Below are 21,368 nucleotides of genomic sequence, written 5' to 3'. Positions count from 1 at the left end.
GGCCAGTAGGACAAGGGAGTTTTTTCTGCCCCTGTACTAAGCACTGGTCAGGCCACACCTTGAGTGCTGTGTCCAGTTCTGGGCTCCTCAATTCAAGAGAGTTGTTGAGGTACTGGAATGTGTCCAGAGAAGGGCAACAAAGCTGGTGAGGGGCCTGGAGCACAGCCCTATGAGGAGGGGCTGAGGGAGCTGGGGGTGTGCAGCCTGGAGAAGAGGAGGGTCAGGGCAGAGCTCATTGCTATCTACAACTACCTGAAGGGAGGCTGTAGCCAGGTGGGGTTGGTCTTTTCTGCCAGGGAAGCAGCAACAGAGCAAGGGGACACAGTCTCAAGTTGTGCCTGGGGAGGTCTAGGCTGGATGTTAGGAGGAAGTTCTTGCCAGAGGGAGTGATTGGCATTGGAATGGGTTGCCCAGGAGTCACCATCCCTGGAGGTGTTCAGGCAAAGCCTGGCTGAGGCACTTAGTGCCATAGTCTAGTTGATTGGCTAGGGCTGGGTGCCCGGTTGGACTGGATGAGCTTTGAGGTCATTTCCAACCTGGTTGTTTCTATGATTCTATGAATAGTTGGAAGGGACCAGTGACAAGCATTTAGTCCAGACACCTGACCAATTAAGGGCTGACCATAAGGTAAACCATGTTAAGGGCATTGTCCAAATGCCCCCTTGAACTCTGACAGGCTTGGGACATTGGCCACCTTTCTAGGAAGCCTGTCTGTGGTGACAAAATGACACCAAATTAGTTATGTGGAAGGAGGGGTTTGAAGTTTTTTTATGGTTTGGAAGGTTTGTAGAAAGGTTCCATGGTGTCCTTTGCTGAGAGGAGGCTGTGAATAACATGAATAACTCAGAAATAACCTCTGTTATACCCTTAATCTTTCAGAAGATTTTGTTAGTGTATTCCCTGCGACATCTGAAATTCCTTTTTTTTGCCAGCTTTGTATTTAAATCCTTCAGTATTACAATTTTCCCTTCTCTGCTGAATCTGAGCCTGCACTTTGCTTATTATAATGTCATTTATTAGTGAGTCTTAAAATAAGAGTTAGCTTTAAACTGCCAGGGAGAGGTTTTCACAAACAGAAATACAAAAATGAGCAAATTCTTTCTTAAGAAAATCTCCACCAAGTCCAGTTGTGACCCTGGCCCTGCTAATGAGCTCTTCGTGAAGATTCAGCTCCAGCTCTGTGCAGTGATAGGCAGGCAGTGCTCTTGAATGTGTCCTGGTCATTAAGAATTGTTTTTAACATCCCCATGCTGTAATGAGGTATAACAGGCCAGTTGCTGGAGACTAAATGTTTCATTGATTGCAAGACCTGTGAAACAAAATACTTGGAAATCTGACACTGATTAATGTGAGGGCTTGAAAAGGTGTGCACATCAGAAATGGACCTGCTTTATCTCTCCTTTGCTTTGCAGTGTGTGACATTTGGGAAGATCAAATTAGCATCTCTTGTCCTTTCAATTAGATGAAGCATTAAGTGGAAATGAAGAATAATCTGTTTCTAGAAAGCACAGTACAGAGGAACGTTAGTTGAGAGCAGTTGACCTTAACATAAAGAGGACTATAAAATGTCTTCCTTCTTTGTGAAATAAACTATTAGTTATGACTTTGTTTGCTGATGCTGGTGATGTCAGGAAAATCTTCTTAATCAAGTTGCACTGTTTTCCAGAATACTGTGGATTTTTCCTCTCCAAGTGAAACAAATGAACCTAATTATAGTAATGCTCTTGATTATTTTCCCTCCCTATACTGGTAATTAGTCTTTGGTTGTTCCTGCGACTAATTATACCTCTTAGTGTCTTAAAATGCTTACAATACCCAGTCTGAAAGAGAGAATTAGCAAGTACATTATTAGAAGGTAGTTTATCAGTTCCTTGTGCTTCTTTTAGATGGATGGAGATTGGAGTTGAGGTCCTGCATCTGGGTCGAGGCAATTCAAGCACAAATCCAGGCTGGGCAGTGAGTGGCTGGAGAGCAGCCCTGAGGACTTGGGGGTGTTGCTGGACAAGAAGCTCAACATGAGCCAGCAGTGTGCACTTGCAGCCCAGAAAGCAACCAGAGCCTGGGTTGCATCAGGAGAAGTGTGGCCAGCAGGTCGAGGGAGGTGATTCTCTCCCTGTACTCCACTCTGGTGAGACCAGTTCTGGAGCTCCCATTACAAGAAGGTTGTGGAGATGCTGAAGCATGTCCAGAGAAGGGCCATGAAGGTGCTCAGAGGGCTGGAGCAGCTCTGCTATGAGGACAGTCTGAAAGAGTTAGGGCTGTTCAGTCTGGAGAACAGGAAGCTCCAAGGTGACCTTATTGTGGCCTTCCAGTATCTGAAGGGGGCCTACAAAAAAGCTGGAGAGGGACTTTTGGGGGTGTCAGGTAGTGACAGGACTAGGGGGAGTGGAGCGAAGCTGGAGGTGGGGAGGTTCAGAGTGGAGGTAAGGAGGAAGTTGTTGAGCATGAGAGTGGTGAGAGGCTGGAATGGGTTGCCCAGGGAGGTGGTTGAGGCCCCATCCCTGGAGGTGTTTAAAGCCAGGCTGGCTGAGGCTGTGTGCAGTCTGGTCTAGGGTAGGGTGTCCCTGCCCATGGCAGGGTGGTTGGAACTGGATGATCCTTGTGGTCCCTTCCAACCCTGACTGATTCTATGATTCTATGAATTCTGTGGTGGTTGTGCTTACAGAGTGCCAATAAAAATGCACATAATTATATTTTAAGGGAATCTCCTTGGTAAGGTTTGCTCAGAACCATCCCAAGCGTAGTCTTTTTTAAATCTCAATGAAAGATCATCCCTGACAAGTTTGCTTTGATAAGTGGATGGTAAGAGCTGGTGTTTACTGGCATTCTAAACTGTAATTGCTTTTGTTATGGTTATTGACTGAATGAATGAGTGATGACCACATGTCAGTGGGTAAACAGCAGTAGTATTTCCCTTTCATAGCCTGCAAGAGATTATTTATTAAGCTGTTTTTAAAAACCTTTGCTAAATGAGACGTGCTTGCTTGCCATTTAAGGAGATGACTTCAACACAAATGAAAAATCAATCACAAAACAGAGCTTGCCTAATGAGTGTAAATATTAATTAGGCACAGTCCTTGTGCACACACTGTTATTCTGGTTGTAGGATATGAATCAGAGAATGGTTTAGGTTGGAAGGGAAGCCCAAAGGTCATTTAGTCTGTCTGTCTACAGCTGCCTGAAAGGATGTTGTGGAGAGGAGGGTGCTGGTCTCTTCTCACAGATAATTACTGATAGAACAAGAGGGAATGGCCTCAAGCTGCAACTGGGTAGGTTTAGACTGGACATTAGGAAATGTTTATTTTCAGGAGAAGAATGAGCAGTGTCAAGTACAGTTTCTGTGTGTTAGGGAGGTTGCCCAGAGTCTCTGTGTATTAACAGGCTGCCCAGAGATGTGGTTTAGACCCCATCCCTGGAGACATTCAAAGTCAAACTTGATAGAGCCCTGAGCAGCCTGATCTCGTTGGAGATCACAGAATCACAGAAACGTTCCACTTGGAAAAGCCCCTCAGGATCACCAAGTCCAACCCATAACCCTACTCTACAAGGTTTGTCCTAAACCATATCCTCAAGCACCATAGCCAAACCACCTTTAAACACACCCAGGATTCATGACTCAGCCACCTCTCTGGGCCTGACCACTCTAGCTGGGAAAAAAAGTTTCCTAATATCCAGTCTAAACCTACCCAGTGGCAGCTTGAGGCCATTCCCTCTTGTTCTCTTGCTAATTACCTCCACGAAGAGACCAGCACCAACCTCTCCACAATGTCCTTTCAGGTAACTATAGACACTGATGAGGCCTCCCCTCAGCCTCCTCTTTTTCAAACTAACCATCCCCAGCTGCCTCAGTCACTCTTTATAAGGTTTATTCTCCAGGCCCTTCCCCAGCTTTGTTGTCCTCCTCTGCACTCACTCCAGCCCCTCCACATCCCTCTTGTAATGTGGTGCCCAGAAGTGAACACAGTACTCCAATTGTGGCCTCACCAAAGGTGAGTACAAGGCACAATCCCCTCCCTATGCCTGCTGGACACAGCATTTCTAATCTAAGCCAGGATGCCACTGGCTTTCTTCACCACCTGGGCATACTCCTTGCTCATATTCAATTGCTTGTCAGTTACAACCCCCAGGTCCCTTTCAGCTCCGAGATGCCCCTGCTTAGTGCAGGGAAGTTGGACAAGATGCCCTTTGAAGATCCTTTCCAACCTGTTGCATTCTGTCAAGTGGTCATAAGTTTGAGCCTCAACACTGCAGTTTTTGCTTTGCATTGACAGGAAGGAAGGTGGAGTGGAAACACAGAGAGATCAGTGCTGAACGTGCTGCCCTTGCCTGATGACTAGCCTAATCATTACCTAGTCACTGCAAGCTTCAAGCAGGCTAATTAAGGAATTGTTTACACTCACGGTTTGATCAAGGCAATTTACACCTATTTTAGCAGCAATTACTGATATATAGCAGGCCTACCAGCTTGTGAGATTCTATTAAAATGTAAAATTGGAGAGATTAACATATCCTTGCACAAAACCTGCAGGAAAAAAAATCATTTTCATATTGAGTAAAACAATGATGAAAGGAAATTAAGAATGAGTGCCAAGACACACGGCGTGCTCCAGTTTACTCTGCAAACCTGGCTAAATACAAAGTTAACATTTCAGGCACTCTCTTTGCTTCATATTATTGTGTAGATGAATATTGCTGTTACCAGTAATGATATTTATATGAAGAGTAGTTTGATCAGGTAGTTAGGGCTTTGCAGTGAGTGCTGTGAGTGTTAGGAGGAAGTTGTTGGCAGAGAGAGTGATTGGCATTGGAATGGGCTGCCCAGGGAGGTGGTGGAGTCACCATCCCTGGAGGTGTTGAAAAAAAGCCTGGATGAGGCACTTAGTGCCATGGTCTAGTTGACTGGCTAGGGCTGGGTGCTAGGTTGGACTGGATGATCTTGGAGGTCTCTTCCAACCTGGTTGATTCTATGATTCAGTCTCTTCCAACCTGGTTGATTCTATGACTCAGTCTCTTCCAACATGGTTGATTCTATGACTCAGTCTCTTCCAACCTGGCTGATTCTATGATTCTAATTGTTCCAAGTGTAAAAAGCTTAACTTGTTAATGCTTCAGCTTTGTTCCCAGAAATCAGGAGTAAAGCAACAGTTTTAGTAGATCTGAGTTCACTGTATCTGCATCATCTTTTGAGACAGTGAGCTGTGAGAAAACTATGTTAAATGTTTGAGATGAGATGTTTCAGCTGTTGGGAATCTAATGAGACACAGCATTACATGCTCTTCTGTAAGCACTGTCAAAGAATCCCTGGTTTGGTGAGAAATGTGGTTAACTGAGTAGAAACCCAGTGGAACAATTTTCTCTTGTACTGTGGTCTGTGGACATGTACAGGTGCTTCATTGTTCATGGGTGTGCAATACTGCATTCAGTTTGGGGCTTACCAGTTTAAAAGGGACAGGGATCTGCTGGAGAAAGTTCAGTGGAGGGCTGTGAGGGTAATTAGGGGAATGGAGCACTGCCTTAAGAGGAGATGCTGAGGAATCTGGGGCTTTTTATTCTGGAGAAGACTGAGAGGGGATTTAATCAATGTTTATAAACATCTGAGGGCTTGGGGTCAGGAGAGGAGGGAACAGGCTCTGCTCACTTGCTCCCTGGGATAGGACAAGGAGCAATGGATGGAAGCTGCAGCACAGAAAATTCCACCTCAACACAAGGGGGAAATTCTTTACTGTAAGGGTTCCAGAGCACTGGAACAGGCTCCCCGGAGAGGTTGTTGGAGTCTCCTTCTCTGGAGACTTTCAAGGCCTGTCTGGATGTGTTCCGTGTTCCTCTGTGACCTGAACTAGATTGTATGGTCCTGCTCTGGCAGGGGAGTTGGACTTGATGATCTCTTTGGTTGCCTTCCAACCCCTAACATCCTGGGAGCCTGTGCATGTGCTGTGCAGCACATTGTAAATAAGAGCAGCACCTAGACCAGAGATGATTAACCATAATGAAAGCAATTCTCTCCTAAGAAGCATAATGCCTTAGAGTAATGACTGTTTGATATCTAAAGGGGTTCAGCTTAGAGAGAGCAACAGGATCATGCTGGCCAGTTTTCCCAGAGCACACCTCTAGGTTCCATCTTCATTTTGGTGAAGTTGGTCAATTTAGAGGCCATGCTTGGGCTTCCTTAGCCGAAAGAGTATCAATCAGTCTGTCAGATCAGTAAGTAGTTGGGAACACAACATGCTGAATGAGTTTCATTTTAAGGTTCATAGACGATGTTAGTTGCTGCCATACCAGAGAAATGATTTCTAGCGCTGCAAAAGGAAGGTAGAAATGCTTGTGGCTGTGAGAGCATTCATTTGCTGCTCCTGAACTCTGGTTTGTTCTTTGGGTTTAGCTTTGTTAAGCTCACCCTTGCTTACATCTGCTGTTAATTATCAACACGCTGCCATTGCAAGCTGTGCTGTTAGTAGCTGCCTGGTTAGCTGGTTCTTCCTGACTGTATATTTTCAACAGACCATTGGATACTCTAAATTCTCCCAGACCTTTCTTTCAAATGCTGTTAATTGGCATTAAGTTGTGCTTGATGTTGTCCTTCCTGATTGTTCCTTGGCCTCTGATGTGGCTGTGCAGTGGAATCCTCCTTCAGGCACTTTGCTGACCTGTCTTCCCTTCCTCATGAATGTGCCCAGAAACTCTTTTCAAATAGCAGCAAACCCCACCAATTTTTCTTGCTGTGGGGGAGCTCCTGTAGGTTAAGGCACCTCCACTTCCAATAATTCCAAGCCTCTGACAAGTGACTTGTCTGTGGTAAATACAGATGATGTGCTCAAATTCAGCAGCAGATGAAAGATGATGTAGTGAAGCAAGCTAAAAATCGATTCTTGGCTGCAAAATACTCTTTGTCTAGCCTGCAGATGTGCAGGGTAATGAAGCAAAGAAAACAAGGCTCTTCCCATCTGATTGCCATCACTTCTCTTCCAGGCTTTTTTTTCTTCTCTCCACTTAGTTTTGCTTTCCTAAGTATCAGCAAGGAAATGTTGCCTCCTTGAGTGGGTCCTAGTAGTAGTAGTAGGATTGTATTGACAGACCCTATGAGGAGAGGCTGAGGGAGCTGGGGGTGTGCAGCCTGGAGGAGGCTCAGGGGTGATCTCATTGCTGTCTACAGCTAACTGAAGGGAGGCTGCAGTCAGATGAGGTTGGTCTCTTCTGCCAGGCACCCAGTGAAAGAGCAAGAGGACACAGCCTCAAGCTGTGCCAGAGCAGGTTTAGGCTAGATGTTAGGAGGAAGTTCTTCCCAGAGAGAGTGACTGGCATTGGAATGGGCTGCCCAGGGAGGTGGTGGAGTCACCACCCCTGGAAGTATTTAAAAAGAGGCTGAAAGAGGCACTTAGTGCCATGGTTTAGTTAATTAGAAGGTGTTCGGTGATGGGTTGGACTCAATAATCTTGAAGGTCTTTTCCAACCTGAGTAATTCTGTGATTGTGTAATTGAATGGTTCTAAGGACACAGTTAAGTGGTTCTAAATTACTAAAACATAGAACCCAAGAGTTGGAAAGGGACCTTGCTTATTAAAATGTGCGGGGAACTAATGAGCGGAGGCAGAGCGAGCGCATTCCTGTTCCTCTGCTCGACTGGAAGTGACTGAAGGGGAGGAAGCAAAATAGCTGCCACGTGTAAAATGTTTCCAAGAAGATCCTCATGGAGAATAAAAAGGTATTGATGAAAACCTAACAGCAGTGGTGTCTCCCAAACGATCGTTCCAGGACGTTGTGTTCTCTCTGCTCCGCTGTGTGTAGGTAAATGAACAATCTGTGACTGACATGAGAATGTCTGCAGAGAGAGGAATTGGAATTGCTCAAGTGAGATGAGGGAGAAGTAGCCTCGAGGGGGATGTCTCTATCCCTGAGGAAGTTGCTGTCTTTTCAGCTTCTGCTGTTGATTTAGTGGAGAGGCAACCCTGCAGCACCTTAAATTTGCCTAATAGAAATTTACTTGTCAAAAAAAAGAAACGATTGCAGTGTGTTGAGAATGCCTTTGGAACTCCAGAGGTGGTCTTCTTCCAAAGGCAGGCTGCCAGCTAAAGGTGTGTAGCCTGCTGTCTTTGGAACTGAGCCTTCTTGGTGCTTAATAAAGCACCTTGGAGGTTGATGTGAAAAGTAAGTAGAGGTAAGAGAATGAAGATGTCTTGGCTGAGATGCACCTGAACATGCTTTGGGTTTTGGTTTTGTCTATCCTGGAAGGGAAGAGTGTTCAAGAAATATAAAATGAAAGTGTAAACACTTCCATCTCTGTAAATGCATTCCTATATTTGCCATTGGAATGGGCTGCCCAGGGAGGTGGTGGAGACACTGTCCACTAGACCAACTAGACCGCCATGGTCTAGTTGACTGGATAGGGCTGGAGGATAGGTTGGTCTGGATGATCTTGGAGGTCTCTTCCAACCTGGTTGATTCTTTGATTCTATGAAGTCATGTGTCCCCATTCTATCACACAGTTTTACCAATACAACTGTTATAATGCAGCACTGCAGTAGAACTAGTCAGTGTCTGTCCTATTTAGCAAGCTGGGAAACGTTTTCTTCTCTCAGGAAACCAGAACAAGGGGACACAGTCTTAAATTATGCCAGGAGAGGTATAGGCTGGATGTTATGAGGAAGTTCTTCCCAGAGAGTGTGGTTGGCATTGGAATGGGCTGCCCAAGGAGGTGGTGGAGTTGCTGTCCCTGGAGGTGTTCAAGACAAGACTGGATGAGGCACTCTAGTGCCATGGATAAGTTGATTGGCTAGGGCTGGGTGCTAGGTTGGACTGGATGATCTTGGAGGTCTCTTCCAACCTGGTTTATTCTATGATTCTATGATCTTTAACCTCTATCAGTTCTCAAATACAGTGCACCACCTAGCTCTGTGAGTTTCTGTACTGAAGGAGCATCATGGGATTGGGAACAGACTGTTTGGGGAGGTTGGGACAAGCTGAGTCTTTCTAAGGATCTTCATGGCAAGCATCATCACATTAATACTTGGTTGCAGCTTCACTGAAGTTTAAACTACCTTTCTGAACGTTGCAGCTAAAAGCATATCTATTTCCATGAAGGGGAGAAGTGGCAGCTTGTCAGGCTGCAGTATTTCAGTCATGTCCGACAGCGTGCCCATTCCACAACTCCAGCCTAGCTATGCAGAGAGGAGGGATGGAGGGGAGGCTCTGTGCAGCCATGCACTTGCCTCTCTAAAGTTTCCCGCCTCTCTAAAGTTTCCCACCTCCCAGCTGCACTGATGTGCAAGTTGTTGCTGCCCTGTGGAGACTGGGACTTGTGTCTTCTCACATTCAATTTGTGAATGACTTAAGGCTCTCTTGAATAAGTGTAATGTGATGTAGAAAAAAGCAATCCACCTCCACAGGTGTAGTTCAGCTGTCACTCTGAGAGGAGAGCACATTTTTTGCTGGCTCTGCTCTGTTTATGACCATGCTTATGGCATCCCACAGCATCTGGGAAGCTGTCCTTGTTCAGAGCTGAGTAGAGGCTGGAAGAAGGCGAGAGTGATACAGAGAATGTGGGAGCTTTTCTGGGTGTAGATTAATTAAACTTTTAAATGGAGAAGAGGTTTAGTCCTTGCAAACAAGCTCAATGATGACTCTTAAGAACAGGGTCTTGATAAAGCACAGTAAGCAATGCCACACTTGCCAAGAGGGCAAAAGTCTGTACAGCTTAAATTTAAATGTGCTTTTTGAAGTAGACTTAGATTTGAATCTCTATCTTTAGATTTAAAAGAAAATGAACTTGCAGTAATATAAACCAATACTTCAGACCATTTTTAACATAAGCAGTCATCACAGCAGCAGTGTGCAATGACACTGACTGATTCAACTTTGAAGTTCATCTCTCAGCAGAAAGCCCAGGATGCTTAAAGAAGGCTTTAGGATGTATTACTCCTGGGCTGTAGCTATCCGCAGCAAATAGCTGCACTGTTTTTAAAAACAACAGAAATCATTCTGGAGGAATAGAAAATACCTACTTTAGACATGAGAAGAATAGTGCTTTATTATAAAAAAATCACTTCTAGTGTTCAGAAGTTAAAATATTTCATCTTCATTCTGCTGCTAGCATTGTGTTCTGCATCCTCAAACACGATTACAAAGCATTCTTGTCAGGGTAAAACCTAAGAGCAGTTGAACTTGATTGACTTGATCAGCCTTTCTTCTCCAGCATTAGAAGCTCTCTTTCTTCCAAGATGCTTGAATCTCAGAAATTCAAATGTGCTTTCATTAGGGTCTTGTGTGTTGAACATAGATGCAAGCTCTGCCATAATGGTTTTTGTTTTCATTGCAGATGGGTTTTTTAGAAAGAGGAGTTAAAAGGGATGGAGGTGGAAACCAAATGGGAGTATTTGTCTGGTTCCAAACTGACTGGAGAAGATCAAGTGGTTTGCCAGATCACTTGTTCAGTGTTGTGGAGCCTTAGTCATATTGCAAAGGTAGAAGTGTAATTTGAGGACTAAGTCGTTGCCATTCACCATATAAGCACGTCTAGCAAGTGTGCCAGGAGCCCAACTTGGGGTATGGCTGTGCCTTCCTGCTAGCTGGTGAGGTGTATTTATCCTCCCTTGCTTCCCTAGCTCCACAGATGATTACGAAGAAGGCATTAGTCTGAAACACTGCATTGCATCTCTTTTTGCTCTCTGTTGCCCTTGGATCAGGGTCAGAGACAAGTCTCTGCACTTCTGCGAGTACTGCAGTGGATTCTGAGCCAGCTGCCTGATTGAGCTGTAGGAGGTGGAGAGTGAGATACAGTAGTCTTGTCTCTTCAGCCTTAATGCTGTCCTAAATACATGGGCTTTGTTCATCACAGAGTGAATTATTGCACAAGAACAGGCCTGTGGCAGCTTTTGAAACGTGTCAGAGCTGCTCTCACATGAGCCTCCAAAATGTGGGGTAGCAGGCAACCCTTACACCTCTGTAAGAGTAAGGCTGAGAGTTCTTTGGAAACTGGCCCTAAAATCTCCTCTTAAAAACTGGTTGGGTGTAGATCTTTGATTTCCAACCAAAGTGAGGGGCTCAATAAAACTTGGGGGTGGGTAGTAAGTCCCATTAGTCCTCAGAGTACATTTCCAGCAATTTAAATTACCTGAACATTTCTTCTTATTACAGGTGACTCTTGATCTCTCTGTTTGTGCTTCCACAGATTTCAATCATCATGTAATATAAATTGATTTCTGTCCCTGAGAGCTAATGACAGACCCAGTTTCTTTGAAATGCTCAAATTGCTTATACTGCTTGTTTCTCATACAAAGCCAAAGGATAAAGCTAGCACCTAGACAGGGAGGTCAAACCCACATTTCTTTGTTGACTCCCTGGTGATTTAAAATCTGCTGAAATGGTGAAGATATTTTAGTAAGTGTACTAAATCATCCAAAAACTCCTGTGGTCCTGTGCAGTGAACTTCATGTTCTCCAGGTTCAGGATGATTGCGAGTAAGACCTTGTTCCCCAGCAGATTGATTCAGGATGCTGCTTGCTTCCTCTTTATTTACTCTCATCTCCATGCTGCTCAGCACCCTGGGGGTCAGCATCTCAGTTAGAAGTTGCTGCCTACCATACAACTGTTACAGAAAGGCATATAATCTGAGCAGAGCAATTGGAAATAGAAGTCAGCTTCTCTCTAGCAACTGTACTCTTTTTTTTGTTATTAATAAGTGACATTGATCTTGTTCTGCACTGCATTGTTGGACAAGTTTGTCCAGCAAATGCTGTTTGGTCTTGTCAGTGGACATGTTTTGCAAGTCACTTCCTTAGTGTCATGTCCTTTTTTCTTTTTCTCAGCCTGCTCTCAAGCAGAGTTATCAGCACAAATGCCTGTTTAGCTTGGGAAGGAGGAGGTTGAGGAGGGATCTTAGTAATACTTACAAATATCTAAAGGGTGAGTGTCAGAAAAATGGGGCCAGACTCTTCCTAGCAGTCCCCAGTGACAGGACAAGAGGTAATGGCTATAAAGTTCAATATGGGGAGTTCCATGTAAATGTGGTAAGGAACTTCTTTACTTTGAGGGTGACAGAGCACTAGAAGAGGCTGCCCAGATTGGTGGTGGAATCTCCATCTCTGGAGAGATGGATGATTCCGTTTTCAAGGCCCACCTAGATAGGTTGCTATGTGACCTGCTTTAGGTGGTCCTGCTCTGGCAGGAGGATTTGACTCAGTGATCTTCAGAGGTCCCTTCCAACCCCTGCCATTCTGTGATTCTGTGTTTTTAAGATGGCATCCATCCTCTGTATCCCCCTCTTTGGAGTCATATGTGCCCTTCCACCCATAGACCACCATGTGTTCTCTCCAGATCTGTTTCTGCCTGTGCTGTTTGTCTCTCTTCAATCTGTGAACTCTTCAAAACTGAGAAGTGTGTAACACGTACACATATACTGCCCAATCCATATGGTCTGACTTAAACAGAGTTATTCTGGCTTAAGGTGGCACAGATGAGTGCAAGATGAGGTCTTTGAGTCTTGATGTGCTTAAAATAAAGTTCAAATCTAGCAATAAAAGATTGCAAAGTACACTAATCTTGTTTGAAACACTAAGCCAGTAGCAGGCATGGTGTATTGTAGCAGAGCACAGACTGGATCAATTTTGATTTCTAGGGAGTAGGAAATGCGCTCATAACTGGGTCTTTTTCATGATAATCACAGAATGGTTTAGGTTGGAAGAGACATCAAAGATCGTCTAGTACCAACCCCCCACCATAGGCAGGGACATCTCCCATTAGAACAGGTTGCTCAAGGCCTCCTCTAACCTAGCCTTGAACACCTTCAGGGAGGGAGCATCCACAACCTCCCTGGGCAACCTGTGCCAGTCTTTGACCTCCCATAATCATTTTGCAAGGTAAGTAGAGTTGTAGAAGGGGCAGTGAACTCCTGAGTGCCCTAACTTACTGATAACTGTTAGCATGTTACTAATGTGCTGTCATTACCCTTCCCTTTCACAGCTCTGCAAAGCACCTTGTGCCAGTTCTCACAGCATGAGTACCTTGTGCTGATGTGGAAGAGTCAGAAGCATCACTGCTGCTCCTCTGTAACCACATGTTCTCATCTGTGTCATTTCCAGGTTTATTCCCATTTATAGGGGACCGAGTCATACCTACAAGATACAGAGGCTGACAGAATCCACCTGTTACTCCTTCAGAATACAGGCAGTCAATGATGCTGGGGAGGGACCTTTCTCAGAGATATGTACCTTCTGCACGACTAAGTCAGTGCCACCTGCCATCAAAGGTATGCAATGGACTTTTTACACAGATGTAAGTAACAAGTAGCTAATTAAGTGGTGAGTGTGCAGCGTGTTAATAAAAGTTAGTGCAAGTGCACAGTAACAAGGGTGAATAATCTGTTCTGCCAGGGACAAGTGGAGTTCCTCAGGGATATGTCCTGGCTCCAGTGCTATTTTACATCTCTGTCAGTGGCCTCGAGTGCACCCTTAGCAGGTGTGCCAAGCACACCGAGCAGGTAGTGCAGTGGGCTCGCCTGAGGGAAGAGATGGCCTCAGAAGGATCTTGGCAGGCTTGAGCAGTGGGCCACTGACAACAACTGCCTGAGGTTCAACAAGTCAAAGAACGAGGTCCTGTGTCTGGCTTGGGCCAGTCCCAAATCCTGGGCTGGATACAGAGTGGGTGGAGAGGAAAGAGATCTGGGTGTAGTGGTTGAGGAGCAGCTCAACAGGAGATGGCAGTGTGCTCATGCAGCCCAGAAGGCAAATCATATCCTAGGCTGCATCAACAGGAGTGTGGCCAGCAGGCCAGAAGAGGTGACTTTGCCTCTTTACTTCAGAGGAGGGCTACAAAGATGATCCAAGTGCTAGAACACCTCTGCTGTGGGGATAGGCTGAGAGAGCTGGGGTTGTTCAGCGTAGAGAAGACTCCAGGGGGACTTTATTGCTGCCTTCCAATACCTGAAGGGATCCTCCAGGAAGGCTGCAGAGGAACTTTTCATCAGGGTGTCTAGAGACAGGACAAGAGGGAACAGTTTTAAGCTGAGGGAGAATAGGTTTAGACTGGATCTTAGGAAGAAATTCTTCAGTAGGAGGGTGGTGAGACTCTGGAATAGGTTGCGCAGGGAGGTTGTGAATGATTCCTCCCTGGAGGTGTTCAAGGACAGGTAGGATGAGGCCTTGAGCAGCCCAGTCTACTTGACAGGTGTCCCTGCCCATGGCAGGGAGGTTGGGGTAGATGATCTCTGTAAGTTACCTTCCAGCTTAAGCCATTCTCTAAAGTTACATATGGTGGGAAGCTGGCTTGTCACCCAGAACTGCCTATGAACACTACAAATGTTACACCAACCACTGTAGTTACACAGAACAGTTAAACTGCTGCTGCTAACAGAGCTGCTTACCAGGGGATTACTCTGAATTACCACAGCACTTCTATAAGGGATGTAACAGATGTAGTAAATAGGTGTACAAACCCACTTCAGCATGAGTAAAATGTAATGGATTTTTGTTGTGTAGGTGATGTTCAGTTTATTTTTCCTTCAGTCTGTAAATCAATCCTGATGTTTCACATACAGCAACAGATTTAGAACTCAGTGTTCCACTAGAAGAACAAAAGGCCTAATTAAATGAAGTTTTAGAATGAAATGTCTTACTCTGTGTACATTTTGACCCAGGTAATTTTGCTTCTTCCTTCCAAGCAGAGCTATTACAAAGGTAGTGGTTTTGCTGTGCTGGCTCTCAGATAAACTCAGCTGAAATCACATGCACCATTTTTTTCCCTAGGTGTGTTAAACTCCTTTGTCAAGCACCACCATTTACTGTGAGAAAGAGCAACTGCCAGTTGGTCAGGCAGGTGTTGGTTGCTCTGCTGTGTTCAAAATCTGTCTTTGGTGATTTTTACACCATTTGTAAGCAAAAGATGTAGGGAGGGGAGGGTATTGCTGGAGTGTAATTCTCTGGTCTTGAGGTTAACTGCTCTGAATCACCCCCAGAAAGAACAAAACTAAGTTAAAGGGAACACTGGGAGGCTGGCTTCACTATGCTAAAATCAGCATATGCAAGAATCCCACCTTTCCTGGGGGAAGGACTGAGAGTCTTGGGGCTATTTAGCTAGACTGAGAGGGGATTTTTTCAGTGTTTGCCAACATCTAAAGAGTAGGTATCAAGAGGATGGAGCCAGACTCTTTCTCAGTGGTTCCCAGTTACAGGACAAAGGGTAACAGGCACAAACTGGAGGTTCTATCTGAACATGAGGAAAAAGTCTTTCTCTTGACCGTGTCAGAACACTGGACCAGGCTACCCAGAGATCACAGAATCACAAGGGGTTGGAAGGAACCTCTAAAGATCATCTAATCCAACCCCCAAGCAGAGCAGCATCACCTAGAATAGGTCACACAGGAAACACTGTGGAGTCTCTTTATCTGAAGAAATGTACAACCTGCCTGGATGCAGTCCTGTGCAGCCTGTTCTGGGTAACCTTGCTTTAGCAGTAGGTTGTAGTAGATGATCTCCAGAGATCACTTCAAATCCCCACCGTTCTGTGATGCATCTTTACCTGAATGCCCCCTGGGTTTTGGCACTCGTTTTGGTGGTTTCTGGAAGAAGATGGCTGTATGTGTGTAGTGTAGAGCTGGAGGGTAAACACACTTACTCAACAGTGAATTGTCCTGCTTCACTCCGTTCTGCAGTTGCAAGATATGCTCCCCAGCATAGCGAGCTCTCCCTACATGAAGCAGGCTGGCTTGGGTATTGCTGGCAGGGCAGGTATGCCTCACAGCTGCAGCATCTGCAAGTGGTTGGAGGGCCTGGGCACAGCACATGTCTCCTGATTACTGAGTCTACGGTGCCCTTCTCTCTTAGCTGCACTAAGTGGATAAAACCATCACAGAGATACTGGAGTGCACTGTAGTTGTGTGTTTGTTTTGTTGGATGGAAATTCACTTTAGTAAGCTCAGCTACCACCTGGGTTTTCGTTGTGAACTCCCTGCCTGCCTAGTTCCTGTTAAACATGACTCACGTCTCTTCTGAATATCAGGCAGTTCAGACACGGTGCAAACACCAGGTTGTGTGTGGGCTGGGACCACAGGTACACAACAAAACACTGGCTGTAACAGGGAAGGGCACAACAAAACCAGCTGTAGGGGTGTAATGCTATAGGGAGGGAAAGATGATCTGCTGAGGCAGAACGGTGGTGGTGGTTCTCTTGTGCTCGGAGCAGTACAAAGGAACAGGTATGGTAAAAACCTGGGGCAGTTTTTCACGCCTCAGAAGCACATGCTGCTTCTCTTACAGAGTATCCCAATCACTTATCTAGTGATGCTAGCCCTAAAGCAGTGTTATTGTTAGTGGCAGTGTTCAGTGTCAGACCAAAATCTGTGTTTCAGAGTGAGGGATGGAAGGAAGAAGGAAAATAATTGAGGCCGTTGTTGTCAGCTGAGATGAAGGCATCTATTATCAGTCTCTCAACACTGGCAGATGTGCAGGGAGAAGCAAATGGGTATTGATTACATTTGCTCCACGTATGATTCATGTGTCCTCTTGGGTGGTAACAAATTAGGCTGAAATTCATGTAATGTATGCAGCAGCAGCACTTGTTTCTGTGATAGACTCTCCTGTTGTCTGCTTTCCCAGGCTTGGGCATCTCCATTGCTGTTAACAAGCTCGTGTCCTTGCACATGCACATGTTAACCGCTTGCTAACGCCTTCAGCGCCCTCATTTCTCTGCTTTGTGTGCTTCCTTGCTCTGCCTGATGCAAAAGGTTGGGGGAATCTGGGTGCTGTCACAGTTGTCTTGATGCCTTCCCATGGCAGGTGCTTGGCTGTATAAATAAATGTGCTGCTGCTGCTCGTGCTCTGCTCACCTGCAAGCTGGGCATCATACACTGTCTTTCAACTGTCAGCTGATGAGAGATCCTCTCGCAAGGACAGCAGTAACAGCTGTCAAGTTGAATTTCTCTGGAGTTCTGTGAAAGCACTGGTGTGAACCTGCCTGGAAGTGGCAAGCCTGATCATCTGAATGTCAGGCTCAGAGTCAGATATAAGTCCATGTCCTTAAAATGATCCTGGGCTGGTCTTAATCTCTTAACATGGAAGATTATTTACTTTCCCTTCTCACATTCCTTCTCTTATTTTTCCCCTGATATTATTTCTGTCTTTCAGTGACATGTAACATGGGAGGAATATGCAGGCATCTTTGCTGACACAGATGTTTGCTCAGAACTTCCACAGAATTGCTGCTTTTATCAGTGCCAGTGTAACTTGTGTGTGGGCTTCTGCTTTGCAAAGATCAGTACTCAGCATCGCAATTGAGTTTTTGCAGTTTTCTATCACATTCACTCCCCCTTTCTAGCAGCTCACATCCTGACAGGAGAGAGATACTCTAACAGCAGAAGTGATTCTGGGTCCTACAGTAAACTTCTTAGCTCTAAATGATGCCCAATGTATTGTGAATAGGGATTCTGAGCTGCTTCATCAGGCAAGGGTGTCCTGAAATAAGGTGCCATGGTCTAGCCTTGAGCTCTGTGGTAAAGGGTTGGACTTGATGATCTGTGAGGTCTCTTCCAATCTTGATGATACTGTGGTACTGTGACTTAAAAGTTTTACTTCTTTCAGGCAGCGCTGATGGCATTTTGTTTGGGTTTGTTGGTTTTTTTTATGTGCTACTAAGCCCTGTGATGTCCTAAAGTTTTCCTTTGAAAATGTTCTTGTGTATATTACAGTGCACAGAAAATGAATCAGAGTTCATTGCAGCTTGGACATTAAATGCCAACACATTTAATTTCATTTCAGCTCCTCGAGTGACACAGCTGAGAGGAAACGCCTGTGAAATCACTTGGGAAATGGTCCCACCCATGAAGGGAGATCCTGTTGGTTATATTCTGCAGGTACTGGTTGGAAGAGAATCTGAATACAAGCAGGTAGGAAAATGGCCTCATTTTAATACTGCCAAATTGATGACACGGTGGAAATGGTTTTGGACATTTGCTGTGCTGCTTCTTATTGCTGCATTGAGTTACATTCCATGATGAGCTTTCAGGTGAATGTTGATGAAGGCTGAGTCAAAATTAGGGGCTCTAGAATAGAATAGAATCAAATCAGTCAAGGTTGGAAGGGGCCACAAGGATCATCTAGTTCCAACCCCCCTGCCATGGGCAGGAACACCCTTCCCTAGATCAGGCTGACCACAGCCTCATCCAGCCTGGCCTTATACACCTCCGGGGATGGGGCTTCAGCCACCTCCCTGGGCAACCCATTCCAGGCTCTCACCACTCTCATGCTGAAAAATTTCCTCCTCACATCCAGCCTGAACCTGCCCACCTCCAGCTTTGCTCCATTCCCCCTAGTCCTGTCAATTCCTGAGAGCCTAAAAAGTCCCTCTCCAGCTTTTTTGTAGGCCCCCTTCAGATACTGGAAGGCCACAATAAGGTCACCTTGGAGCTTCCTCTTCTCCAGACTGAACAGCCCCAACTCTTTCAGACTGTCCTCATAGGAGAGGTGCTCCAGCCCTCTGAGCATCCTCATGACCCTAATATGTTGTTTTCTCACCTAAAGCAGAATATAGAACATAATAAGCTTAGTGGAGTGATTTGTGCTCTGTCTGAAGCCAGTCAGTATTCCTAACTCAACCTTATCCACCCATGCTTACTTCTGAACTGGCTGGTGCTAAATGTTGTCTGAAGATGAGAAGACAAAGATTAACTTCCTCATGCACTAGGCCTATTCCAAGACCTAGTGACTGAATTTCAAGGATTTCAGTCAAGTACACTATTCTTAATCAGCTTGTTCAGCCATCCCATTGCAGTGTCCTTTCTGACACTGTGCAAAGTGGATGAAGTACAGCTGATCCTTCTTTCTTTGTCTGTCTTGATTGGAGATCACAAGTGGGCATTTCCCCAGAGCACTCAAAATGGAACAACTCATTCACAACTTGAGGTTTTATTTCATCTGTCACAACTCTTGGCTGTGTGATTTACAGTGTACTTCATCTGTGTCATTTTTCTGCTGTCCTTTCATTCCAAGTAAATCAAAACTGGGAAATTAGATACCTTAAACCTTATGAAATACGAAAAGGTAACAGTGCTTGCTTTGCAACCGTGTCTTTGTTCCTTGTCAGTCTGGTTTTGAGTGCTACTGAGACTTAATGAATTACCAGAAATAACATACATAAAGGCAGGAGAATTCATGTGGGTGCTAAAGATGCAGAAACCTAACTGCTGTTTTTGTTGGGAAATATTTGTGGTGCTGGTAGAGATAATAAAGCCTCTGTGTACTGTGCTGGCCTCATAATGTCAGTGCTAAGTGGATAAGCAGACCCATTTTGCTGTTATCTGATTTACAAAATAGGCTTAATTTATAACCTCCATATACAGCTTTATTAAGCATAACTTGAGTGCTTAAAATGCTCTGGATGACCTTGGGGAGCATTGGACTTGGCTTCATCTTCCCTTAAGGTGGGTGATGACTTAATCTTTGCAGTCAAGAAATTATGGTATGAAGAAACCCAGCAATAAGGGAAATAAAAAGTACCTTCAGGGTCTTATTGAAGGTCGTCCTGATAAGGATGTTTTGCTTGAGTTTTCACAAGTAACCCATTAGAAGAAACTCCCAGCTGGGATGCTTAAAGCTGACATTGTGGCTTCTGTAGTTTGGCTGGCTGATAACTAGCTGTGGAGAGGAGGGAGAGAGAGTTCCACTGTTTCTGGGCTGCAGCAAGAGCAGTGTGGCCAACAGGGCAAGGGAGGTGATTCTCCCCCTTTACTGTACTCTTGTCAGAGCCCACCTGGAGTACTGTGTGCAGTTCTGCAGCCCCCAACACAAGAAGGACATTGAACTGTTGGAGTGAGTCCAGAGTAGGCCACAAAGATGCTCAAGGGCTGGAGCAGCTCTGCTATGAGGACAGGCTACAAGAGTTGGGACTCTGCAGCCTGGAGAAGGCTTGGAGGAGGCCTTGGAGTAGCCTTCCACTATCTGAAAGGGCCTAGAGGAAGGCTGGGGAGGGACTATTTACAAGGTCTTGTAATGACAGGACAAGGACTAATGGGTTTGAACTGGCAGAGGGGAGACTTAAAGTAGATATTAGGAAGGAAGTTCTTTACAATGAGGGTGGTGAGAGACTGGCACAGGATGCCCAGAGAGGTTGTGGCTTCTCCATCCCTGGAGGTGTTCAAGGTCCCAGGCTGGATGAGGCCTTGAGTGACCTGTTCTAGTGGGAGGTGTCCCTGCCTAAGATGGGAGGTTGGAACTGGATGATCTTTGAGGTCCCTTCCAACCTGAACCATTCTATGATTCTCCTTCTCAGAAATGAGTTTCTCCCCTCAGAATGGTTTCTCTTTATCAGGAACGTGGGTGTCATCTGAGCACTGGGGCACGTGGCTGGCTTGCCGTCCCTTAGCTGGGCTGCAGTAGCTCCCTGCATGCTCTCAGCTCCTCATACATGACTAGGAGGTAAACAAGACACCTCTCGGTGATTTTTCTGGCTAATGCATTTCACTTCACCTTTGCTGTGGCATGTGTGTGACAACTTGCTGCTATTTAGCTGAAACACAATAGTGGTAATAACAGTAGTGGTATGTTAATTACTTTTGACATGCAAGTCCTCCATTTACTTGGAAATCTGTTTTGTTCCCTGCAAGTGACATATGTATTTTGCATGTGAATCTCAAGGGGCACACTGTATTAGAGAAGTTTTGCAAACTGGTTTGATTTTCAGGCTATTGTAGGTTTCCAGGCTGTTAAATACACCCAGGAGAAAGAGTCTTAAGTGACTGGAGTTTCTACAGGGGTTCCCAGTGCATTTTGCAAGATCCAGGGATAGCAGAGCTGGATAAGATTCACAGAATGTTAGAGGTTGGAAAGGGCCTCCAGAGATCAAATCCAGCCTCCCTGCCAAAGCAAAGTCACCTAGAGTAGTCCTCACAGGAATGAATCCAGGCAGGTTTTGAAAGTCTCCAGAGGAGACTTCCACAGCCTCCGTGGACAGCTTCTTTGAGTGTCACCCTTACAGGGAAAAATCCTCTTCATGTTTAAATGAAGCTTCCTATGCCTCAGCTTCAACCCATTGCCCTTTGTCCTGTCATCAGGCATCACCCAGCAGAGCCTGGCTCCAGCCTCTTGGCACTCACCCTGCACATACTTAGAAACGTTGATGAGGTCCCCTCTCATTCTCCTCTTCTCCAAGCAGAACAGCCCCAGCTCCCTCAGGCTCTCCTCATAAGAGAGATATTCCATTCCCACAATCATCTCTGTGGCTCTGTAGTGGACTCTCTCAAGCAGGTCTGTGTCCCTCTTGAACTGGGGGGCCCAGAACTGGACACAGTATTGTTAGTGTGGAGTGGGAGGATGTTTGTTAAATGTCTGATTATGGCCCCCAGAAATTACACAGAAGTATGGGTGTTCTGGCCAACTCAGGAGGATGACAACA

At 45.4% G+C, this 21,368-nt stretch overlaps 1 protein-coding gene across 4 annotated transcripts in view; it reads left to right on the top strand.

Moving 5' to 3' along the window:
* The window catches only part of FNDC3B (fibronectin type III domain containing 3B), a 269,308-nt gene that overhangs the window by 230,704 nt on the left and 17,236 nt on the right, over window positions 1–21,368 (top strand). For all 4 annotated transcript variants that reach the window (XM_064164835.1, XM_064164834.1, XM_064164833.1 and 1 more), the window contains exons 24-25: window positions 13,070–13,236; window positions 17,738–17,865. In XM_064164835.1, coding sequence (XP_064020905.1) covers window positions 13,070–13,236; window positions 17,738–17,865 — 295 coding nt within the window. The remainder of the gene's footprint in view (window positions 1–13,069; window positions 13,237–17,737; window positions 17,866–21,368) is intronic.

Source organism: Pogoniulus pusillus, chromosome 26, assembly GCF_015220805.1.
Source record: "Pogoniulus pusillus isolate bPogPus1 chromosome 26, bPogPus1.pri, whole genome shotgun sequence".
Lineage (NCBI taxonomy): Eukaryota > Metazoa > Chordata > Aves > Piciformes > Lybiidae > Pogoniulus > Pogoniulus pusillus.
Note: the sequence above shows the minus strand (reverse complement) of the source record. Positions and strands in the feature narration are given on the sequence as shown.